The sequence below is a fragment of the Tachyglossus aculeatus genome, chromosome X4 (genome assembly GCF_015852505.1).
Source record: "Tachyglossus aculeatus isolate mTacAcu1 chromosome X4, mTacAcu1.pri, whole genome shotgun sequence".
Classification (NCBI taxonomy): Eukaryota; Metazoa; Chordata; class Mammalia; order Monotremata; family Tachyglossidae; genus Tachyglossus; species Tachyglossus aculeatus.
The window spans coordinates 49,290,829-49,312,353 of record NC_052098.1 but is presented as its reverse complement, the minus strand read 5'-3'; the positions used below and the strand labels follow the sequence as shown (position 1 = coordinate 49,312,353).

The 21,525-nt window shown below is 49.4% G+C and overlaps 2 protein-coding genes and 1 non-coding gene across 3 annotated transcripts; 2 read left to right on the top strand and 1 right to left on the bottom strand.

Annotated features, from left to right (window-relative positions):
• Nucleotides 1–206: 206 nt before the first annotated feature.
• TRNAR-CCG lies at nt 207–279 on the bottom strand. Its single transcript has one exon. It is a non-coding gene; the product is annotated as a tRNA-Arg (tRNA).
• A 6,424-nt stretch (nt 280–6,703) lies between these two features.
• On the top strand, nt 6,704–7,675 carry LOC119947900 (olfactory receptor 56-like). The gene has a single exon (XM_038769552.1). It carries the CDS (start codon nt 6,704–6,706, stop codon nt 7,673–7,675), a length of 972 nt encoding a protein of 323 aa, XP_038625480.1.
• An 8,695-nt stretch (nt 7,676–16,370) lies between these two features.
• LOC119947898 (olfactory receptor 56-like) lies at nt 16,371–17,348 on the top strand. The gene has a single exon (XM_038769551.1). The coding sequence runs from the start codon at nt 16,371–16,373 to the stop codon at nt 17,346–17,348; it is 978 nt and encodes a 325-aa protein (XP_038625479.1).
• Nucleotides 17,349–21,525: the final 4,177 nt, after the last annotated feature.

The following is a 21,525-nucleotide window of genomic DNA, read 5'->3' as shown; positions in this document are numbered from 1 at the left end:
CGCTTGGGAAGTACAGATTGGCAACACATAGAGACAGTCCCTACCCAACAGTGGGCTCACAGTCTAAAAGGGGGAGACAGAGAACAGAACCAAACATACCAACAAAATAAAATAAATAGGATAGAAATGTACAAGTAAAATAAATAAATAAATAAATAGAGTAATAAATATGTACAACCATATATACATATATACAGGAAAAATTGCAACCACGAAGGGACTCGAACCCTCAATCTTCTGATCCGGAATCAGACGCCTTATCCATTAGGCCACGCGGTCTTACATGTAAAAGGGGGATTAAGACTGTGAGCCCCACATGGGACAACCTGATTACCTTGTATCTACCCCAGTGCTTGGCATATAGTAAGTACTTAACAAATACCATTATTATTTATTATTATTATTACTAAGCGCTGGGGTAGATATAAGTTAATCAGGTCCCACATGGGACTTACAGTTCAGTAAGAGGGAGAGCGTTGATTGAGTGCTTATTGTGTGCAGAGCGTGGTATTAAACACTGGGGAAAGTACAGTCCAACAGATTTGGTAGATGCAATCTCTACCCACAAGGAGTTTACAGTCTACAGGGGGAGGCTGAGATTAAAATGGATTCTGGTTGGAGGAAATTGGGTGTAAGGATATGTACATAAGTGCTGGGAGGTATTTCTGTACATATCCTTATACTCTATTTCCTGGGAGATGGGGGTGAGTATCAAAGTGCTTAAGGGGTTCACAGCCAAATTGATGCAGACGGGAGGGCCTCTTGGAAGAGATGTGATTTTAGGAGGGTTTTGCAGGTGGAGAGAATGGTGGACTGCCTGATATGAAAGGGGAGGGAGTTTCAGGCCGGAGGGAGGGAAAGGAGTCGATGGCAAGTTGGGCGAGATTGAGGTACAGAGGAGTGAAGCGCATGGGCTGCGTTGTAGTAGAAAATTAATGAGTTAATATAGGAGGAGACAAGATGGACAGTAAGGAGTTTCTGTTTGATGCAGAGGTGGATAGGCAGCCACTGGAGGTTTTTGAGGAGTGGGGAGACAATGACAGAAAGTTCCTTTTCAGATAAATGATCCTGGCAGCAGAGTGAAGTAAGGACTGGAGTGAGGAGAGACAGGAGGCAGGGAGGTCAGCAAGGAGGCCGATTCAGTAATGATAATAATAATAATAATAATAATAATAATAATAATAAAAGTATTTGTTAAGCACTTACTATGTTCTAGGCACTGTACTAAGCACTGAAATCAAGGCAGAATAGGGTAAGTGCTTGGATCAGCGTAAATAGCAGTTTGGGTAGGGAGGAAAAGGAGGATTCTGAAGATGTTGAGGAGGTTGAACTGACAGGATTTCGTGATAGATTTCGTGAACATGTGGGGGAAATTCATTCATTCATTGAATCGTATTTATTGAGCACTTACTGTGTGCGAGCACTGTACTAAGTGCTTGGGAGAGTACAATATGACAATAAACAGATGCTTGGGAGAGTACAATATGACAATAAACAGACATATTCCCTGCCCATAACGAGTTTACAGTGTAGAGGACTGTATTTGCACCAAGCGCTGGGGCGTATACAAACAAATCGGGTCGGACATAGTCCCTGTCTCACATGGGGCTCACAGTTTTAATCCCAATTTTACAGATGAGGGAACTGAGGCCCAGAGAAGTGAAGTGACTTGCTGAAGATCACACAGCAGACAAGTGGCCTGAGCTGGGATTAGAACACAGGTATTTCTGACTCCCAAGCAATGTTGCTTCACAGCGTGAAGCTGGGCTTGGCCCCATCAGTCTGGCTGCAGGAATTCCCTTAGGCTTCCTGTTGTATTGTACTGCCCTAAGCACTTAGTACAGAGCTCTGCATACAGTAAGACCTCAATAAATACCATTTTGTTTTGTTTTGTTTTGTTTTAATGGTACTTGTGGTATTTATTCAGGGCTTACAGTGTGCCAAGCACCGTACTAAGCCCTGGGGTAGATGCAAGATAATCAGGTCCACATGGGGCTCACAGTGCAAGGAGGAGGGAGAGCAGGGACTGAATCCCCATTTTGTAGATGAGGGAACTGAGGCCCAGAGAAGTGAAGTGACTTGCCCAAGGTCACACAGCTGACAAGTTGGGAAGTCAGGATTAGAACCCAGGTCCTCTGACTCCCAGGCGTGGGCTCTTTCTCTAGACCATGCTACCTCTCCACTAGGCCATCCCGCCCCTCCACATTACCCTTACAGTGTTCCTGTGAAATAGTAATAATAACTGGGAGGATATTTTAGTCAATTGAATTTATTGAGCACTTACTGTGTGCAGAGCACCGTACTAAGCACTTGGGAAGTACAAATTGGACATTTGTTAAGCACTTACTATGTGCCGAGCTCTGGGGTACATACGGTGCAGTCAGATCAGACACAGTCCCTGTCCCCTGTGGCACAGAGGAAGGGTCAGAACCCTTAGCGTGACAGCAAGTGTTTCCTTGAGTCTCCTCAAACTCCCTCTCATTGCAATTGAAGTCCATCTCCCCCCATCCTACCCTGTGAGGTGGAGAACCCCCGCTCACCCTCAGCTCCATAGCAACCCTTCAGGTTTTGGGAAATCAGCATCCAGTGCCTCCTTGGGGATGGGGGTGGGGGTGGGGGGCCTCAGTATGTTTCCTTGGCCACTGAGTCCCTTCCCATCTCTTTCTTTTAGATCCAGCCCCTCTCGGCCTTCTCTTAATTGGTAGCAGGGGAGCAAGCATCCTCAGGTCCAGGGAGGCCGGCCTCTTGAGCCCCCAGGAGAGAGAACCCCACAGAACCTCTCTCGCTCCCTCCCTGACATTTAAACCTCTGGCTCCTAGCAGATGGGGAACTGGGGCCGTGGGTGCGGCCTGGTCCTCCGGCCGAGGGCTGCGTCCGTTCCTCCTGGCTCCTGGACCCCCCCGGCCTCCGCTTCTGGGAGCGATCGGGGCCGGGGGAAGAGAGAGGTGCTTTGGCAGAGGAGGCAGGGGTGAATTAGAGACAGGGGGTCAGGGTCCGAATCCCAGACTCGGGGCTGAGGGGACACGCCGAGCCCTGGCCCTTCGGCTAGGCAATGCCCCCTGAGGAAAGACTGTGGTTAGGGCCAGCGGGTCAGGGTCAGAGGGTCAGCAGGAGAACAGGGTCTTCCGGAATTCTCTGGCTTCCTTTGGTTTCTCTCAGCCCTGGAAGTAAGGGGAAGCAGGCTGGAACTCAGCTTCGGGATAAGGAAAAGCCCTGGATAGGCTGTCCCGGTTACAAAAGTTGTTCTGTGGAGCCGGTGGTTGTGACGGGTGCAGTGAAGGCCGCTTTGATCTGCGGAGGGCAGTGCCCCTGGGCAGTGGAAGGGTAGTGGCACCCGCCTCCACCCCGACCATGATTTCTGGGGTGAAAGAGTCAGTGATAGCCAGCTCACTCGCTCCCTTCTCCCCCCACCCTCTCCTTCCCCTCCTGCCATCATCGCTGGGAGTGCTGGGGGCCAGAGCCGGGTGGGCGGGAGGGGGCTCCCAGGGAGGAGGAGGAAGGAGACCCCAGGTTCAAGTGGGAGGGGCTGGCTCAGCCCTGGAGTGACCTCAACGGAGGTCTGTGCTCCCTAAAATAGTATCTGTGGTCTTTGTAAAGTGCTTATAGGTGCCAAGCACTGGCATAAGATATACGATAATCAGGTTGGACATGGTTTCTGTCCCACGTGGGGCTCACAGTCTAAGGGGGAAGGTGAAAAGGTATTGAATCCCCATTTTTCAGATGAGGACTGAGGTACAGAGAAGTGAAGTGACTTGGCCAAAGTCACATAGCAGACATGTGGCAGAGCAGAAATTAGAACCCCGGGCCTCTGATTCCCAAGCCCGGGCTCGTACCACTAGGCCGCAATGCTTCCCTACTGGGTTCTGTCCGTTTCTCTCTTTGTCTGCCTATCTGGGTCACTTTCTGCTTAGTTTCTCTGTCTCTTTCTCTGCTTAATGTATCTGGACACCTGCACACAGCAGACTGGTATCCTGCCTGTCCATATCTTTTCCTCCTGGTTTGTCTGCCCTCTGCTATTTCTCTGCTTCTCCTCTCCGCAGGATTTCGCTTCTGTTTCTGCCCCTCTAGACTGTAAGCTCGTTATGGGAAGGGAACATGTCTACCAACTCTACAACTGCAGAATACAGTGTTCTGCCCATGGTAAGCACTCAATAAATGCCATTGACTGATTGATTGATTGATTGATTTTTTTCTGCTTGATCTCCCCTTCTTGGTTCCTCTGTTAACTTGTCCATTTTCCCAGTTCCCTTTTTCCGTCTGTCCTTTTGTCTAACTCTTTCAGCCTCTTAGTTCCTCTGTTTGACCATTCTTCTCTCTCTTTCTTTCTCTCCTGCCCCCCCTCCACCACACATATTTTGTGTTTTCCTAGTGGCTGGACTTTTCCTCTGCTGTTCACCATTTTCCCGGTTTCTGCCCATCTCTCTGGATTGGGATCAGAGAGGTGGACATTTCTCAACTGAAGAGAAATGTACAAAATCCGGATGCCTGGAAAATGAAAGGTAATAGTGGTATTTATTAAGCACTTACTATGTACTGAGAGCAGGCATTGGCACAAGATAATTAGATTTGGGGAAGCAGTGTGGCCTAGTGGAAAGTGAATGGGCCTGGGTTTTCATTCTGTTTCTTCCATTTGCCTGCTGTTTGACCTTTGGCAAGTTACTTAATTTCTCTGTGCCTCAGTTTCCTCAACTGTAAAATAGGGATTCAATACCTGTTCTCCCTAGTATTTAGGTGGTGAGCCCTATGTGGGACAGGGACTGTGTCTGGCCTGATTAGCTTGTATCTACCCAGCGCTTAGAACAGTGCTTGACACGTAGTAAGTGCTTGCTTAACATTCTTCTTCTTATTACTATTATGATCAGACCAGATGGGGTCCTTGCCCCATGCAGGGCTCACCCTACAAAGCACTGAGGTAGTTGCAGATTAAACATGTGCGACACAATCTTTGTGCCCCATGGTGCTCTCAGTCTTAAGTAGGAGGGAGCATAGGTTTTGAATCCCCATTTTTCAGATGGAGAAAGTGAGGCACAGAAAAGTACAGTGATTCGGCCAAAGTCACACAGCAGGCAAGTGGCAGAGCAGGGATTAGAACCCAGGTCCTCCAACTCCCAGGACCGGACTTTTTCCACTAAACCCCGCTGCTTCCCTTATCCTTATTATTATTATCGTGATTACTCATATTATTATTAATAACCACGATAATAATAAAGGTGAGATAGGGAAGCCTGACTGAAATGGGGCTAGAAGGAGGCAACTTGGCTGTCGTTCACACTGCAGATGCCAGCTTTAGAAAAGTACGTTGAGGCCAGTGTAGGGAGAAGTGTGCTCATATTATTAATAACCACGATAATAATAAAGGTGAGATAGGGAAGCCTGACTGAAATGGGGCTAGAAGGAGGCAACTTGGCTGTCGTTCACACTGCAGATGCCAGCTTTAGAAAAGTACACCGAGGCCAGCGTAGGGAGAAGTGTGAAGGCTGAAGTTAGAAGACGGTGTTGAACTTGAAGGAAACCGGGGAAGCCACTGGTGGGCTGAGAGGAGGGTCTGTGGCTGCTGTTCTCCTCTGGATTTCTCCCCGGCCCATTAAAGGACACTAGATTAGTGTGGCCAGATACACTCCTCACCAAACCAAGAGGGCGGAGGTCCAGGGGAGGGGGGCCTTCTTAGCATCTGCAAATTGTTTCTTTGTCTTCAAACTTGTCGATCAACCAATCAATCAGGAGTATTTATTGAGTGCTCACTGTGTGCAGAGCACCGTACCAAATGTTTAGATGAGGGATAGAGGACATAGAAGAGTAGTAGTATTCCTCTTCCTCCTCCTCCTGCTACTATTACTGTTGCTACTCCTCTTCCTAATATTACTACTCCTGATACTCCTGCTACTGCTTCTTCTCTTGCTACTGCTACTACCACTGTTACTACTATTATTACTTCTATTACTACTACTGCTACTAATAGTGCTACCATTACTGCTGCTAAATGCTTCTACTGCTGCTACTACTACCGTTCCTCATGCTACTACTGCTACTACTAAATAAATGGGCAGTATTCCCCATGGATTGCCCCTTCTATTTAATACATTAGAATAATTTATCCTATTTTCTTCATTGCCCCTTGTCCACTATCTTGGCCCTTGTTTGCGCTTTCTTGATTTATGCCTAAAATCCCGTGCTACTAACTGGTAAATTGGTCAAGTTTAAACTTTTGTGGGAAGGGTGGACTAAAAGTGCATACAAAAGCTGAGAAAGAGTATAATCGATACCAAGTGGAAAGAGCACAAGCCCGGGAGTCAGGAGACCTGAGTTCCAATCCCGCTCCGCCACTTACCCACCATGTGACTTGGGCGAATCACTTAGCTTCTCTCTGCCTCAGTTTTCTCATCTATAAAATGGGGACTGAATACCTGTTTTCCCTCCTACTTAGACCGTGAGCCTCATGTAGGACTGTGACTGATCTGTGTATATTGGATCGATTCTAGCACTTGGTACATTGCTGGTGCCTCATCAATCAATAAATCAATGGCATTTATTTAGCCTGACTTTGTGCAGAGTACTATACTGAGCGCTTGGGAAAGTACAATACAACACAGTTGGCATTCGCAATCCCTGCCCACTGGAAGCTTACCACTATTAATATTGTTAAAAATACTTGAACTACTAAGATTCCTCTTTTGTGCTCCTCAGAGACTCCTGGAATCGAATCATGTGGAGGAATGGGTCATCCACTGGAGACTTCATCCTGCTTGGCATCTTCACCAACAGCAGGGCCCACCTCATCCTCTTTGCCACCATCATGGCAGTCTTCACAGCGGCTATGACTGGCAATGCCCTTCTCCTCCTCCTCATTCACACTGATACCCGGCTCCACACCCCCATGTATTTCTTCCTCAGCCAGCTCTCCCTCATGGACCTGACTCTGATCTGCACCATCGTGCCCAAGATGGCCACCGACTTCCTGTCGGGCAGAAAGTCCATCTCCTTTGTAGGCTGTGGCCTCCAGAGTGGCCTGTTCGTCTCCATGGTGGGCTCTGAGGGGCTCCTGTTGGGCCTCATGGCCTACGACCGCTACATAGCCATCAGTCACCCTCTGCGTTATCCTATTCTCATGAACCGGAGGGTCTGCCAGCAGATTGCTGGTGCTTCCTGGGCTTTTGGGATGCTGGATGGGCTCATCCAGATGATAGCTGCTCTGAGCTTCCCCTACTGTGCATCCCGGGTGGTTGACCACTTCTTCTGCGAGGTGCTGCTCCTGCTGAAGCTGGCCTGTGCCGACACCTCTGCCTTTGATTCCTTTGGGTTCGCCTGCTGCATCTTCATGCTCCTCCTCCCCTTCTCCATCATCATCGTGTCCTACAGCCTCATCCTGGCGGCGGTGCTGCGCATGCGCTCGGCCCAGGCCCGCCGCAAGGCCCTGGCCACATGCTCCTCCCACCTGGCTGCCGTCTCCCTCTTCTACGGGGCGGCCATGTTCAGCTACCTGCGGCCCAAACGCCTCCGGGTTCCCAGCCACGACAAAGCGGTGTCCGTCTTCTACACGGTCCTGACACCCATGCTCAACCCCCTCATCTACAGCCTGAGGAACCGGGAGGTGATGGGAGCACTGAAGAGGGGCCTGGGCCGCTGGGCCACCAGGCCTCCAGTTGTCAGGCCTAGCCTCCCCCTGGCCCGGCCATGAAGACATGCTTCCCTTTCCCACTGCTCCAGGAAGCCCTCGGAGCAGAACCCACCCACTCTTCACCGAAGGAGCGCCTTGGAAGTGGGAGGGGAGGAGACAGAAGGAGAAGGGGTGAGATTGCCCTGTCAAATTCTAAGGAACTGATGGAGCCCCCCCTGCATGATTAATGGGGGAGAAAGGAGTAGGGAGGAAAGGAATTGGTCTCGAGAAGAGCACAGTCAATCAGCTGCTTAATACTGATCTCCAAACCTCCACGTGGCAGGAAAGATAGGTAAAACATAATTTCCAGATAGGAGAAAAGGAGCTCGTTGTGGTCAGGGAATGTCACCATTTATCATGGTATTGTACTTTCCCAAGCTCTGCACACAGTAAGCGCTTACTGAACGAGAATGGAAAGATGGATAGGTGAACTGATGACGGTTTAAATAGCTGAGTACATGAATTGTGATGTATGAAACTGCTACAGGATGACTGTCTCTTTGAAGCCCACTCCACCCCCCACTCCAATTACTAGTCGCGGTCATCTACCACCCCCAAGACCCACCTCCAACATTATGAACCTTTCTGATTCCTTTCTCACATTCCTTCTCTCTTTCTCCGGCCCTACACAGATCCCTGAGGATTTCAATATCCACCTGGAAGTTTCCAGTGATGCATCTGCTGCACACTACCTTGCCTTGATGCACAAATTGATGCCCTCGACACTGACCTCTCTACTGAACTCAACTCATTCTCTCCCCTCTCCCTTCGCCCATCTCGTACCACTAACCCACAGTCCTCAATCACCTCCTCAGTCCACTTCCTTCTCTCCTGTGCACAAGCCACGGAGCGCTGCTGGTGGAAATCCAGACATCAGGCTGTCCTTGTCCATCTTGACTTCATTCTCGTCTGCTCTAACTCTTCCTTCTCCTCTGCAACGTTATTTCTCCATCCTTATTGATTCCCATGCCCGTAGGCCTCATCAGTTGTTTCAGACATTGAGCTCCCTCCTCGAACCAGTTGTCCCCCCGTCACCCCCAATCTCTTGCCCCTGAGGACCTGGCCCCGTACTCTGTTAAGAAAATTGGAAACATTAGGTGTGATCTCGAGAAGCAGCGTGGCTCAGTGGAAAGAGCACGGGTTTTGGAGTCAGAGGTCATAGGTTCAAATCCCGGCTCCACCAATGGTCTGCTGTGTGACTTTGGGCAAGTCACTTCACTTCTCTGGGCCTCAGTTACCTCATCTGTAAAATGGGGATTAAAACTGTGAGGCCCCCGTGGGACAACCTGATCACCTTGTAACCTCCCCAGCGTTTACAGCAGTGCTTTGCACCTGGTAAGCGCTTAATAAATGGCGTTATTATTATTATCTCCCTAAAATCTCCCCTGCTGCTCTCCAGTCCCTTCCTCCTCTTGCAACATCTTTGACTCCTGTCGTTCCCAGCGGTATCTCAAGATGTTATCTCCTGCCTCCGCTCAAAAGCCATCCCCTCCACCTGTGCCTCCAACCCCATCCCTTCGCACCTTAACGAAACACCCACCCACTCCTTTCTTTCCTCCCTGACTGCCATCTTCAAGTGTTCAGTCTCCAATGACTTCTTCCCCACTGCTTTCAAACATGCCCCTATCTCCCCATTCTAAAAAAAAAACCCTCCCATGACCCCACCATCCCCTCCAATTACTGCCCCATCTCCCTCTACCATTCCTTTCCAAACTCTCCAAGGGAGTTGTCTACACCCACTGCCTCCGCTTCTGCTCCTCCAATTCTCTTCTTCACCCTCTCCAATATGGCTTCCGGCCCCTTCTCTCCACGGAAACTGCCCTCTCAAAGGTCATCAGTGATCTCCTTCTTGCCAAATTCCACGGCCTCTACTCCATCCTAATCCTCCTCTACCTCTCAGCTGCCTTCGACACTGTCGACCACACCCATTCTCCTGGAGACGTTATCCAACCTCGACTTCACTGACGCTGTCCTCTCCTGGTCCTCCTCCTATCACTCTGGCTGCTCAGTCTCAGGTTCTTTTGCAGGCTCCCCCTCTGCCTCCCACCTGCTAATTGTGGGAGACTCTCAAGGCCCAGTTCTGGGTCCCTTTCTGTTTTCCATTTACACCCACTCCTTTAGAGAACTCATTTGCTCCCATGGCTTCAAACTACCGTCTGTTATGTGGATGATTCCCAAATCTACATCTCCAGCCCTGATCGCTCTCCTCTACAATCTCACATTTCTTCCTGCCTTCAAGACATCTCTACCTGGATGTCTGACTGACACCTTCAACTTAACCTGTCCGGAACAGAACTCCTTATCGTCCCATTAATTAATTAATTAATTCATTCATTCATTCATTCAATCGTATTTATTGAGCGCTTACTGTTTGCAGAGCACTGTACTAAGCGCTTGGGAAGTACAAGTTGGCAACATATAGAGACGGTCCCTACCCAACAGTGGGCTCACAGTCTAGAAGAGGGAGACAGAGAACAAAACAAAACATATTAACAAAATAAAATAAACAGAATAAATATGTACAAAAAGAATAAATAAATAAATAGAGTAATAAATACGTACAGATATAGATGCATATATACAGGTGCTGTGGGGAGGGGAAGGAGGTAAGGGGGGATAGGGAGGGGGAGGAGGGGGAGAGGAAGGAGGGGACTCAGTCTGGGAAGGCCTCCTGGAGGAGGTGAGCTCTCAGTAGGGATTTGAAGGGAGGAAGAGAGCCAGCTTGGCGGATGTGTGGAGGGAGGGCATTCCAGGCCAGGGGGATAACGTGGTCCAGGGGTCGATTGCGGGACAGGCGAGAACGAGGCACGGTGAGGAGATTAGCAGCAGAGGAGCAGAGGGTGCGGGCTGGGCTGTAGAAGGAGAGAAGGGAGGTGAGGTAGGAGGGGACGAGGTGATGGACAGCCTTGAAGCCCAGGGTGAGGAGTTTTTGCCTGATGTATAGGTTGATTCCCACCCAAACCCTGTTCTCCCCTGACTTTCCCATCACTTAGACAGCCCCACCATCCTGTCTGTCTCCCAAGGCCATAACCTTGGCATTATCCTCAACTCATCTCTCTCATTCAACCCAAGTATTCAATCTGTCACCAAATCATGTCAGTTCAACCTTCAAACATCGCTAAAATCCACTCTTTCCTCTCCATCCATAGTGCTACCACGTTGATCCAAGCAATTATTTTAGCCCACCTTGATTACTGCTTCTGCCTCCATGCTGCCCTCCCAGCTTCCTATTTTCTGCATTTCATTCCATACTTCACCCTGCTGCCCAGATCATTTCCCTATAAAACTGTTCACTCCGTGTCTCCCCACTCCTCGAGACTCTTCAGTGGTTGTCCATCCTCTACCACATCAAACACAAACTCCTTACCATTGGCTTTAAAGCCCTCGATCACCTTGCTCCTTCCTATCTTACCTCACTGATTCCCTACTACAACCCAGCCTGCACACATCACTTCTCTGAGACTGTAGGCTCGTCCTTCGAGACTGTGTACTTGATGTGGGCAGGGAATGTGTCTGTTTGTTGTTGTATTGTGCTCTCCCAAGCACTTAGTACCGTACTCTGCAAGCAGTAAGCGCTCAATAAATACGATTGAATGAATGAACACATACTCTAACGCCAACCTATTCACTGTACCTCGTTCTGGTGTATCTCACCTCTGGCCCTCGCCCTTGCCCGCCCTTTGGTCTGAAACTCCCTCCCCCTTCATATCCAACAGATGATCACTCTCCCTACCTTCAAAGCCTTATTAAAATCCCATGTTCTCTAAGAGACCTTCCCCAACTGCATGTTCATTTCCCCCACTCCCTCTCCCTCCCTGTCTCCCTTGCACTTGGATTTGTACCTATTATTCACTCCATCTTCAGCCCCACTTACATACTTTTGTACATATCTGTAATTAACGTCTAACAACTCTCTTGCATTGTACTCTCCCAAGCATTGATGACAGTGCTCAGCATACAGTAAACATTCAAAAAAAATCCTATTGCTTGATTGATTGATTGACAGTAATGGAGGGAACTGTCTGGATCCATGCAGTCACTCACTCATAGATGAATTTCACCGTCAGTCACAACTCCTTCTATATATATATATATATATATACATTCATGCACATCCTTCTGCATAATTTTAGTTTCAACAGGATTCATTTCTGCTCAGAAAAGAGCCCTGTGTTGAGTTCTAGGAATTAGCCATCTCTTGGGAAGAGAAGACGACAACTAAATTCCACCATTTCCCTGAGTCTGCAAATGTTTATTCGTGTGCACTCTAACTCCCACTTGTCGCAGTCAAAGCCCACTCCCACGCACGTTGGGCATTGGAAAATTGGTATCCACTACCCCCTCAGCGTTCTAGTCTCAGATTCATTAGTTGCTCTGCCTACTGAGCCTTCTCCTTTTGGGTCTCGCCTTAATTGCCCGCAAGGGAGCTAGTGTCCTTGGGCTCGGAGACGGCTGCCAGGGGAGACTTGGAATGCCGTCTCTCATTTAAGCACCTTGAAGAAGGTGCTGGGCTCTGAGGGTGCGGCAGCAGACGACATCCTGCAACCCAGGCCCTGCGGCTGTCCTAGCGGGCACCTGCATCTCGGACCCGTCTTGGTCCGGCCTAGAGGGCGGTTTCCCCACCCCGGACTGGGCGTCTCGCTCCCCAACATGGTTCTTCAGGGCCCTCGGCCTCTGAGAAGCGAGGGAGCGGGGAGTTGAGAGCGGAGCTTTGGTCCAGCAGAGGAGGGTGAGTTGGGGACCAAAGTCTGGGCTCTCCGAGGATTGGCATCTTCTTAAGCTTCACGCTAGTACTGCCCACCATGGAGATGGGGAGTTTTTGATGTTTGAGAGAAGAGAGCTGGGGAAAGAGAAAGGAGGGGCCAAGAAGAGGGAAGAGGAAGATGAGGAGGGAGGAGAGGAGAGCAGAGAAGCAGCCAGGTCTACTGGAAAGAGCACAGACCTGGGAGAAAGGAGACCTGACCTATCATCCTCATTCTGCCTCTTGCCTTCTTTGTGACCTTGGTTAAATCACTGAACTTCTCAGTGCCTCACTATCCTCATCTGTTATATGTCCGCACTCTCTCTTAGTCTGTGAACTTCAAGTGGGACAGGGACTTTGTCCAATCTACTTTTATTGTTTCTATCACAATGCTTGTCAGGTAGCAAACACTGAATAAATACTATGCTTCATTTGCATCTGTCCATTCCTCTTTCTTTCTTTCTTTTGCTGTCCAGGGACCCTTTCTCGGGCTGTTTGTCTGTCTCGGCTGATTTCTGCTTCTGTTTTTATGGTAGCTAGTTAATCATGTATTCATTAAGCATCTACTATGCACCAGGCACTGTACTCAGCACAGAGTCCTTGTTGCACTCGGGGTTCGATAGCAAAAAAGTAGAGGGTAACTCCTTAGCATCTTAACTCCTTTTAACAGATGAGGAAACTGAGACCCAAAGAGTTTAAGTAACTTGTCCCAGGTCTCACAACAGGTCAGTGGCAGAGTTTGGATTAGTACCTGGGTCTTCTGACTCTCAGTTCTGTACATTTTACACTAGGCCACCCTTAACCTGCGTATCTTTTTTTCCCCCCCTTTTGGTTTCTCTATTGGTTTTTACATCTATCTGCTGAGGGTTTATTTTCTGGCTGCCCGTCTCTCAGATTCTCTATTCTTCTGCCTATCCAGTTAGTCTTCCCTCCTGGTTCCTTCCCTCCCTTCTGAGACTCAGTCCCTCTGCCTATTTGCCTGGCTATTAGCCTCTCTCCCCTCTCTCCATCCATCACTCTGAAATGGGTCCAGTCTGGATTCCAGAGTGGAGAATGTAGAGAAAGACCAGGGACAGAGAGAGGCAGAGAGAGCAGTAGAGCTTATTCCATAGGAAGAAGGGAAAGGTGAGGTGCTAACTGGCCTTCTAGCCCGCTAGAGAGAGGTGATTGTATGGAAACGGAAAGTAGCTTTCTCCAATAATTAAATCTCTGTACTGTACTCAGTGCTTGGGAGAGTCCAATTCTATCCAGTTGGTAAATACGATCAAATCAATCAATCAGTCGGGGTATTTACTGAGCACTTGCTTTAAGCGTTCTGGAAATGTACAATAAAATTGATGTGATCCCCTTCCGCAAGCAGTTCACGGTCTGCAGTGGGAGACAGACATTAAAATAGAAGATGAATAGGGGAAATACTTTCTGCTGGGGGGCTGGGGGCAGTGTCAAAGTGCTTAAGAGGTACACAGACAAGTGCATAACTGAAGCAGAGGAGGAGGAGGAGGAATGAAATAAAGGGCTTAATTGGGGAAGGCCTCTTGGAAGAGATGCAATTTTCGCAGTGTTTTAAAGGTGAGGAGAATGGTGGACTTTTAGGTATGAAGGGAGAAGGGAGTTCCAGGCCAGAGGCAGGAGGTGGACAAGGGGTCAGCCGCAAGATAGATGAGATCGAAGTTCAGCGATTGATTGGCGTTAGAGGAGCAAAGTGTGCGGGCTCCTCTTGACCTCTCAGCTGCCTTCAACACTGTCGACCACCCCCTTCTCCTGGAATCATTATCCAACCGCGGCTTCACTGACAGGGTTCTGACCTCTCCTGGTTCTCCTCTTATCTCTCTGGCCACTCATTTTCGTCTCTTTCACGGGCTTCTCCTCTGCCTCCCATCCCCTAACTGGGGATGTCCTTCAGGGCTCAGTTCTGGGTCCCCTGCTATTCTCCATCTACACCCACTCCCTTGAAGAACTCCCTCCCTCCCACGGCTTTACCTATCACCTCTAGGCAGATGATTCCCAAGTCTACATCTCCAGCCCTGATCTCTTTCCTTCTCTGCAGTCTCACATTTCCTCCTGCCTTCAAGACATCTCTGCTTGAATGTCCTGCTACCTCAAACTGAACATGTCCAAAACAGAACTCCTTATCTTCCCACCCAAACCCCGTCCTCTTGATTTTCCCATCACTGTCGACAGTACCACCAACCTTCCTGTCTCTGAAGCCCGTAACCTAGTTGTTGTCTTTGACTCCTCTCTCTCATTCAACCAACATATTCAATAGATCACTAAATCCTGTCAGTACAATCTTCACATCACTGAAATCCATCCTTTCCCCTCCTCTTGAACTGTTTCCACTTTAAGCACTTATGCTATCCCTCCTTGAGTAACGTATTAGCCTCCTTGCTACCCTCCCTGCCTCCTGTCTCTCCCCACAACAGTCCGTACTTCACTCTGCTGCTCAGATTATTTTTCTACAAAAACATTCGGTCTGTGTTTCCCCACTCCTCAAGAACCTCCAGCGATTGCCCCTCCACCTCGGCATCAGACGGAAACTCCTCACCCTAGGCTTTAAAACACTCAATCACCTTGCCCCCTCCTACCTCGCCTTGCTACTCTCCCACTACAGCCCAGCCTGCACACTTCGTTCCTCTGATGCCAACGTACTCACTGTACCTTGATCTCATCTGTCTCACCGCCAACCTCTCACCTGCATCCTGCTTCTGGCCTGGAACACCCTCCTTTTTCATATCCAGCAGACAATCCCTCTCCCCCCTTTCAAAGTCTTACTGAAGGCACATCTCCTCCAAGAGGCCCTCCCTAAGCCCTCATTTCCTCTTTTCCCACTCCCTTCTGTGTAGCTCTGATGTGCTCCCCTTATTCACTCCTCCCTCAACCCCACGGCACTTAGGTACATATCCATAATATAGTTTTTTCTATTAATGTCTCTCTCTCCCTCTAGACTGTGAGCTTACAGGGGCAGGGAATGTGTCTACCAATCTGTTATATTGTCCTCTCACAAGTGCATAGTACTATGCTTTGCACACAGTAAGTGCTCAATAAATATGATATTGGCTGTGCTGTCGTAGGAGAGCAGCGAGGTAAGGTAGGAGCGGGCAAGGTGATTATGTGCAGGAATTTCTGTTTGATGCACAGGTGGAGGGACAACCATTGGAGGCTCCTGAGGAGTAGGGAGACCCGGACTGATCGTTTCTTCAGAAAAAACGTTGGGAAGCAGGGTCATCTCGTAGAAAGTGCTTTTTCCACTTCACTAAACAAGACCCCCTGTGATGGACCAATGTCAGGAAAAGGGAAGCATATTAGCCTTGTGCCATTTTCTCGGTTAACCAGCGGGATGTGAGACCGTAACACTGATCGTGTGCCTGATGACAGCAAGATCGGTGAGGCACAGGGATAGAGTTGGTGGATGAGAGAATGTACTCTCCCAAGCGCTTGGTATGAAGCTCTGCTCACTGTTGACGCTCAGCAAATACCCTTGATTGATGGATTGTTTAATGGGAGCCTTTAGGAATTTGGGGGGTCCAAAATCCCTTCCACATGTCAGGAGGTGAGTGAACTTTGGATAAGTGTGACCCCTTAGTTCCCTCGTCCCCGTCATTTGTCATAAGGAACGATGGTATTGGATGAGGCTCAGTCCTTAGACTTCATTTATCATGCTAGTGACGTGCACTACAGATTGTAAGCTCATGGGCAGGGAACGTGTTTACTAACTCTGTTGCACTGTACCCGCCCAAGCGTTCAGAACGGTGTTTTGCACACAGTAAGAGCTCAGTAAATATCATTTATTGATTGATGGTGTAGGGCCCTGCTCGTTTACTCATCCCTGCTAATCTTTTTCTCGTAGGGACGCAGATTACCACAAGCGAATAAGAGAGCAGAGACTGGAACTCAGGTTTCCGGATTCCTAAAGTCCCGTTTTTTTCTCAACATTTTCCCTCTCCGTATCCCCAAGTAACCACCAGCACCTGAACCATGGGACAGTGGGCAAACCTGTCATCCGGGGGGAACTTCATCTTACTTGGCATCTTTTCCAGTAGCCGAGCCCACCTGGCGCTCTTCAGTGGCATCATGGTGGTCTTCGTGGTAGCTGTGGTTGGGAATGTCCTCCTTCTCCTCCTCATTCACACGGATCCCCGGCTCCACACCCCCATGTACTTCTTTCTCAGTCAGCTCTCCCTCATGGACCTGACTCTGGTCTGCACCATCGTGCCCAAGATGGCCACCAACTTCCTGTCGGGCAAGAAGACTATCTCCTTCGTGGGCTGTGGCCTCCAGATTGGCCTGTTTGTCTCCATGGTGGGCTCTGAGGGGCTCCTGTTGGGCCTCATGGCCTACGACCGCTACACAGCCATCAGTCACCCCCTGCGCTATCCGATTCTCATGAGCCGGAGGATCTGTCTGCAGATTGCTGGTGCTTCCTGGACTTTTGGGATGCTGGACGGGATCATCCAGGTGATAGCCGCCATGAGCTTTCCCTACTGTGCGTCCCGGGAGGTTGACCACTTCTTCTGTGAGGTGACCGTCCTGCTGAAGCTGGCCTGCGTCGACACCTCACTCTTCGACTCCTTGTCGTTCGCCTGCTGTGTCTTCATGCTTCTCCTCCCCTTCTCCATCATCGTCGTGTCCTACGGCCTCATCCTGGCGGCGGTGCTGCGCATGCACTCGGCCCCGGCCCGCCGCAAGGCCCTGGCCACCTGCTCCTCCCACCTGGCTGCCGTCTCCCTCTTCTACAGGGCGGCCATGTTCAGCTACCTGCGGCCCAAGCGCCTCTGGGTTCCCAGCCACGACAAGGCGGTGTCCGTCTTCTACACGGTCCTGACGCCCATGCTCAACCCCCTCATCTACAGCCTGAGGAACCGGGAGGTGATGGGAGCGCTGAGGAGGGGCCTGGGCCGCTGGGCCACCAGGCCTCCAGTTGTCAGGCCTAGCCTCCCCCTGGCCCGGCCATGAAGGCATGCTTCCCTTTCCCGCTGCTCCAGGAAACCCTCGGAGCAGAACCCACCCACTCTTCACCGAAGGAGCGCCTTGGAAGTGGGAGGGGAGGAGACAGAAGGAGAAGGGGTGAGATTGCCCTGTCAAATTCTAAGGAACTGATGGAGCCCCCCTGCATGATTAATGGGGGAGGAAGGAGTAGGGAGGAAAGGAATTGGTCTCGAGAAGAGCACAGTCAATCAGCTCCTTAATACTGATCTCCAAACCTCCACGTGGCAGGAGAGATAGGTAAAACATAATTTCCAGATAGGAGAAAAGGAGCTCGCTGTGGTCAGGGAATGTCACCATTTATCGTGGTATTGTACTTTCCCAAGCTCTGCACACAGTAAGCGCTTACTGAACGAGAATGGAAAGATGGATAGGTGAACTGATGATGGTTTAAATAGCCGAGTACATGAATTGTGATGTATGAAACTGCTACAGAATGACTGTCTCTTTGAAGCCCACTCCACCCCCCCACTCCAATTGCTAGTCGCGGTCATCTACCACCCCCAAGACCCACCTCCAACATTATGAACCTTTCTGATTCCTTTTTCACATTCCTTCTCTCTTTCTCCGGCCCTACACAGATCCCTGAGGATTTCAATATCCACCTGGAAGTTTCCAGTGATGCATCTGCTGCCCACTACCTTGCCTTGATGCACAAATTGACGCCCTCAACACCGACCTCTCTACTGAACTCAACTCATTCTCTCCCCTCTCCCTTCGCCCATCTCGTACCACTAACCCACAGTCCTCAATCACCTCCTCAGTCCACTTCCTTCTCTCCTGTGCACAAGCCACGGAGTGCTGCTGGTGGAAATCCAGACATCAGGCTGTCCTTGTCCATCTTGACTTCATTCTCGTCTGCTCTAACTCTGCCTTCTCCTCTGCAACATTATTTCTCCATCCTTATTGATTCCCATGCCCGTAGGCCTCATCAGTTGTTTCAGACATTGAGCTCCCTCCTCAAACCAGTTGTCCCCCCGTCACCCCCAATCTCTTGCCCCTAAGGACTTGGCCCCATACTCTGTTAAGAAAATTGGAAACATTAGGTGTGATCTCAAGAAGCAGCGTGGCTCAGTGGAAAGATCACGGGCTTAGGAGTCAGAGGTCATGGGTTCAAATCCCGACTCCGCCAATTGTCAGCTATGTGACTTTGGGCAAGTCACTTCACTTCTCTGGGCCTCAGTTACCTCATCTGTAAAATGGGGATTAAAACTGTGAGGCCCCCGTGGGACAACCTGATCACCTTGTAACCTCCCCATCAGTTAGAGCAGTGCTTTGCACCTGGTAAGCGCTTAATAAATGGCATTATTATTATTATCTCCCTAAAATCTCCCCTGCTGCTCTCCAGTCCCTTCCTCCTCTTGCAACATCTTTGACTCCTGTCGTTCCCAGCGGTATCTGAAGATGATAACTCCTGCCTCTGCTCAAAAGCCATCCCCTCCACCTGTGCCTCCGACCCCATCCCTTCGCACCTTAACGAAACACCCACCCCCTCCTTTCTTTCCTCCCTGACTGCCATCTTCAACTGTTCAGTCTCCAATGACTTCTTCCCCACTGCTTTCAAACATGCCCCTATCTCCCCATTCTAAAAAAAAAAACCCTCCCATGACCCCACCATCCCCTCCAATTACTGCCCCATCTCCCTCTACCATTCCTTTCCAAACTCTCTGAGGGAGTTGTCTACACCCACTGCCTCCGCTTCTGCTCCTCCAATTCTCTTCTTCACCCTCTCCAATATGGCTTCCGGCCCCTTCTCTCCACGGAAACTGCCCTCTCAAAGGTCATCAGTGATCTCCTTCTTGCCAAATTCCACGGCCTCTACTCCATCCTAATCCTCCTCTACCTCTCAGCTGCCTTCGACACTGTCGACCACACCCATTCTCCTGGAAACATTATCCAACCTCGACTTCACTGACGCTGTCCTCTCCTGGTTCTCCTCCTATCACTCTGGCTGTTCAGTCTCAGTTTCTTTTGCAGGCTCCCTCTCTGCCTCCCACCTGCTAATTGTGGGAGACTCTCAAGGCCCAGTTGTGGGTCCCTTTCTGTTTTCCATTTACACCCACTCCTTTAGAGAACTCATCAGCTCCCATGGCTTCAAACTACCGACTGTTATGTGGATGATTCCCAAATCTGCCTCTCCAGCCCTGATCGCTCTCCTCTACAATCTCACATTTCTTCCTGCTTTCAAGACATCTCTGCCTGGATGTCTGACTGATGCCTTCAACTTCACCTGTCCAGAACAGAACTCCTTATCTTCCCATTCATTCATTTATTTATTTATTCATTCATTCATTCAATTGTATTTATTGAGCGCTTACTGTTTGCAGAGCACTGTACTAAGCGCTTGGGAAGTACAAGTTGGCAACATATAGAGACGGTCCCTACCCAACAGTGGGCTCACAGTCTAGAAGGGGGAGACAGAGAACAAAACATATTAACAAAATAAAATAAACAGAATAAATATGTACAAAAAGAATAAATAAATAAATAGAGTAATAAATATGTACAAACATATATACATATATACAGGTGCTGTGGGGAGGGGAAGGAGGTAAGGCGGGGGGGATGAGGAGGGGGAGGTGGGGGAGAGGAAGGAGGGGACTCAGTCTGGGAAGGCCTCCTGGAGGAGGTGAGCTCTCAGTACGGCCTTGAAGGGAGGAAGAGAGCCAGCTTGGCGGATGTGTGGAGGGAGGGCATTCCAGGCCAGGGGGATGACGTGGGCCGGGGGTCGATGGCGGGACAGGTGAGAACGAGGCACGGTGAGGAGATTAGAAGCAGAGGAGCAGAGGGTGTGGTCTGGGCTGTAGAAGGAGAGAAGGGAGGTGAGGTAGGAGGGGGTGAGGGGATGGAGAGCCTTGAAGCCCAGGGTGAGGAGTTTTTGCCTGATATGTAGGTTGATTCCCACCCAAACCCTGTTCTCCCCTGACTTTCCCATCACTTAGACAGCCCCACCATCCTGTCTGTCTTCCAGGGCCATAACCTTGGCATTATCCTCAACTCATCTCTCTCATTCAACCCAAGTATTCAATCTGTCACCAAATCATGTCAGTTCAACCTTCAAACATCGCTAAAATCCACTCTTTCCTCTCCATCCATAGTGCTACCACGTTGATCCAAGCAATTATTTTAGCCCACCTTGATTACTGCTTCTGCCTCCATGCTGCCCTCCCAGCTTCCTATTTTCTGCATTTCATTCCATACTTCACCCTGCTGCCCAGATCATTTCCCTATAAAACTGTTCACTCCGTGTCTCCCCACTCCTAGAGACTCTTCAGTGGTTGTCCATCCTCTACCACATCAAACACAAACTCCTTACCATTGGCTTTAAAGCCCTCGATCACCTTGCTCCTTCCTATCTTACCTCACTGATTCCCTACTACAATCCAGCCTGCACACATCACTTCTGTGAGACTGTAGGCTCGTCCTTCGAGACTGTGTACTTGATGTGGGCAGGGAATGTGTCTGTTTGTTGTTGTATTGTGCTCTCCCAAGCACTTAGTACCGTACTCTGCAAGCAGTAAGCGCTCAATAAATACGATTGAATGAATGAACACATACTCTAACGCCAACCTATTCACTGTACCTCGTTCTCGTGTATCTCACCTCTGGCCCTCGCCCTTGCCCGCCCTTTGGTCTGAAACTCCCTCCCCCTTCATATCCAACAGATGATCACTCTCCCCACCTTCAAAGCCTTATTAAAATCCCATGTTCTCCAAGAGACCTTCCCCAACTGCACGTTCATTTCCCCCACTCCCTCTCCCTCCCTGTCTCCCTTGCACTTGGATTTGTACCTATTATTCACTCCATCTTCAGCCCCACTTACATACTTTTGTACATATCTGTAATTAACGTCTAACAACTCTTTTGCATTGTACTCTCCCAAGCTTTGATGACAGTGCTCAGCATACAGTAAACAGTCAAAAAAATCCTATTGCTTGATTGATTGATTGACAGTAATGGAGGGAACTGTCTGGATCCATGCAGTCACTCACTCATAGATGAATTTCACCGTCAGTCACAGCTCCTTCTATATATATATATATACATTCATGCACATCCTTCTGCATAATTTTAGCTTCAACAGGATTCATTTCTGCTCAGAAAAGAGCCCTGTGTTGAGTTCTAGGAATCTCTTGGGAAGAGAAGA

What these genes read in the sequence shown, in the direction of transcription:
- LOC119947898 (XM_038769551.1), top strand. Translation starts at nt 16,371, where the DNA reads ATGGGACAGTGGGCAAACCTGTCATCCGGGGGGAACTTCATCTTACTT.
- LOC119947900 (XM_038769552.1), top strand. Translation starts at nt 6,704, where the DNA reads ATGTGGAGGAATGGGTCATCCACTGGAGACTTCATCCTGCTTGGCATC.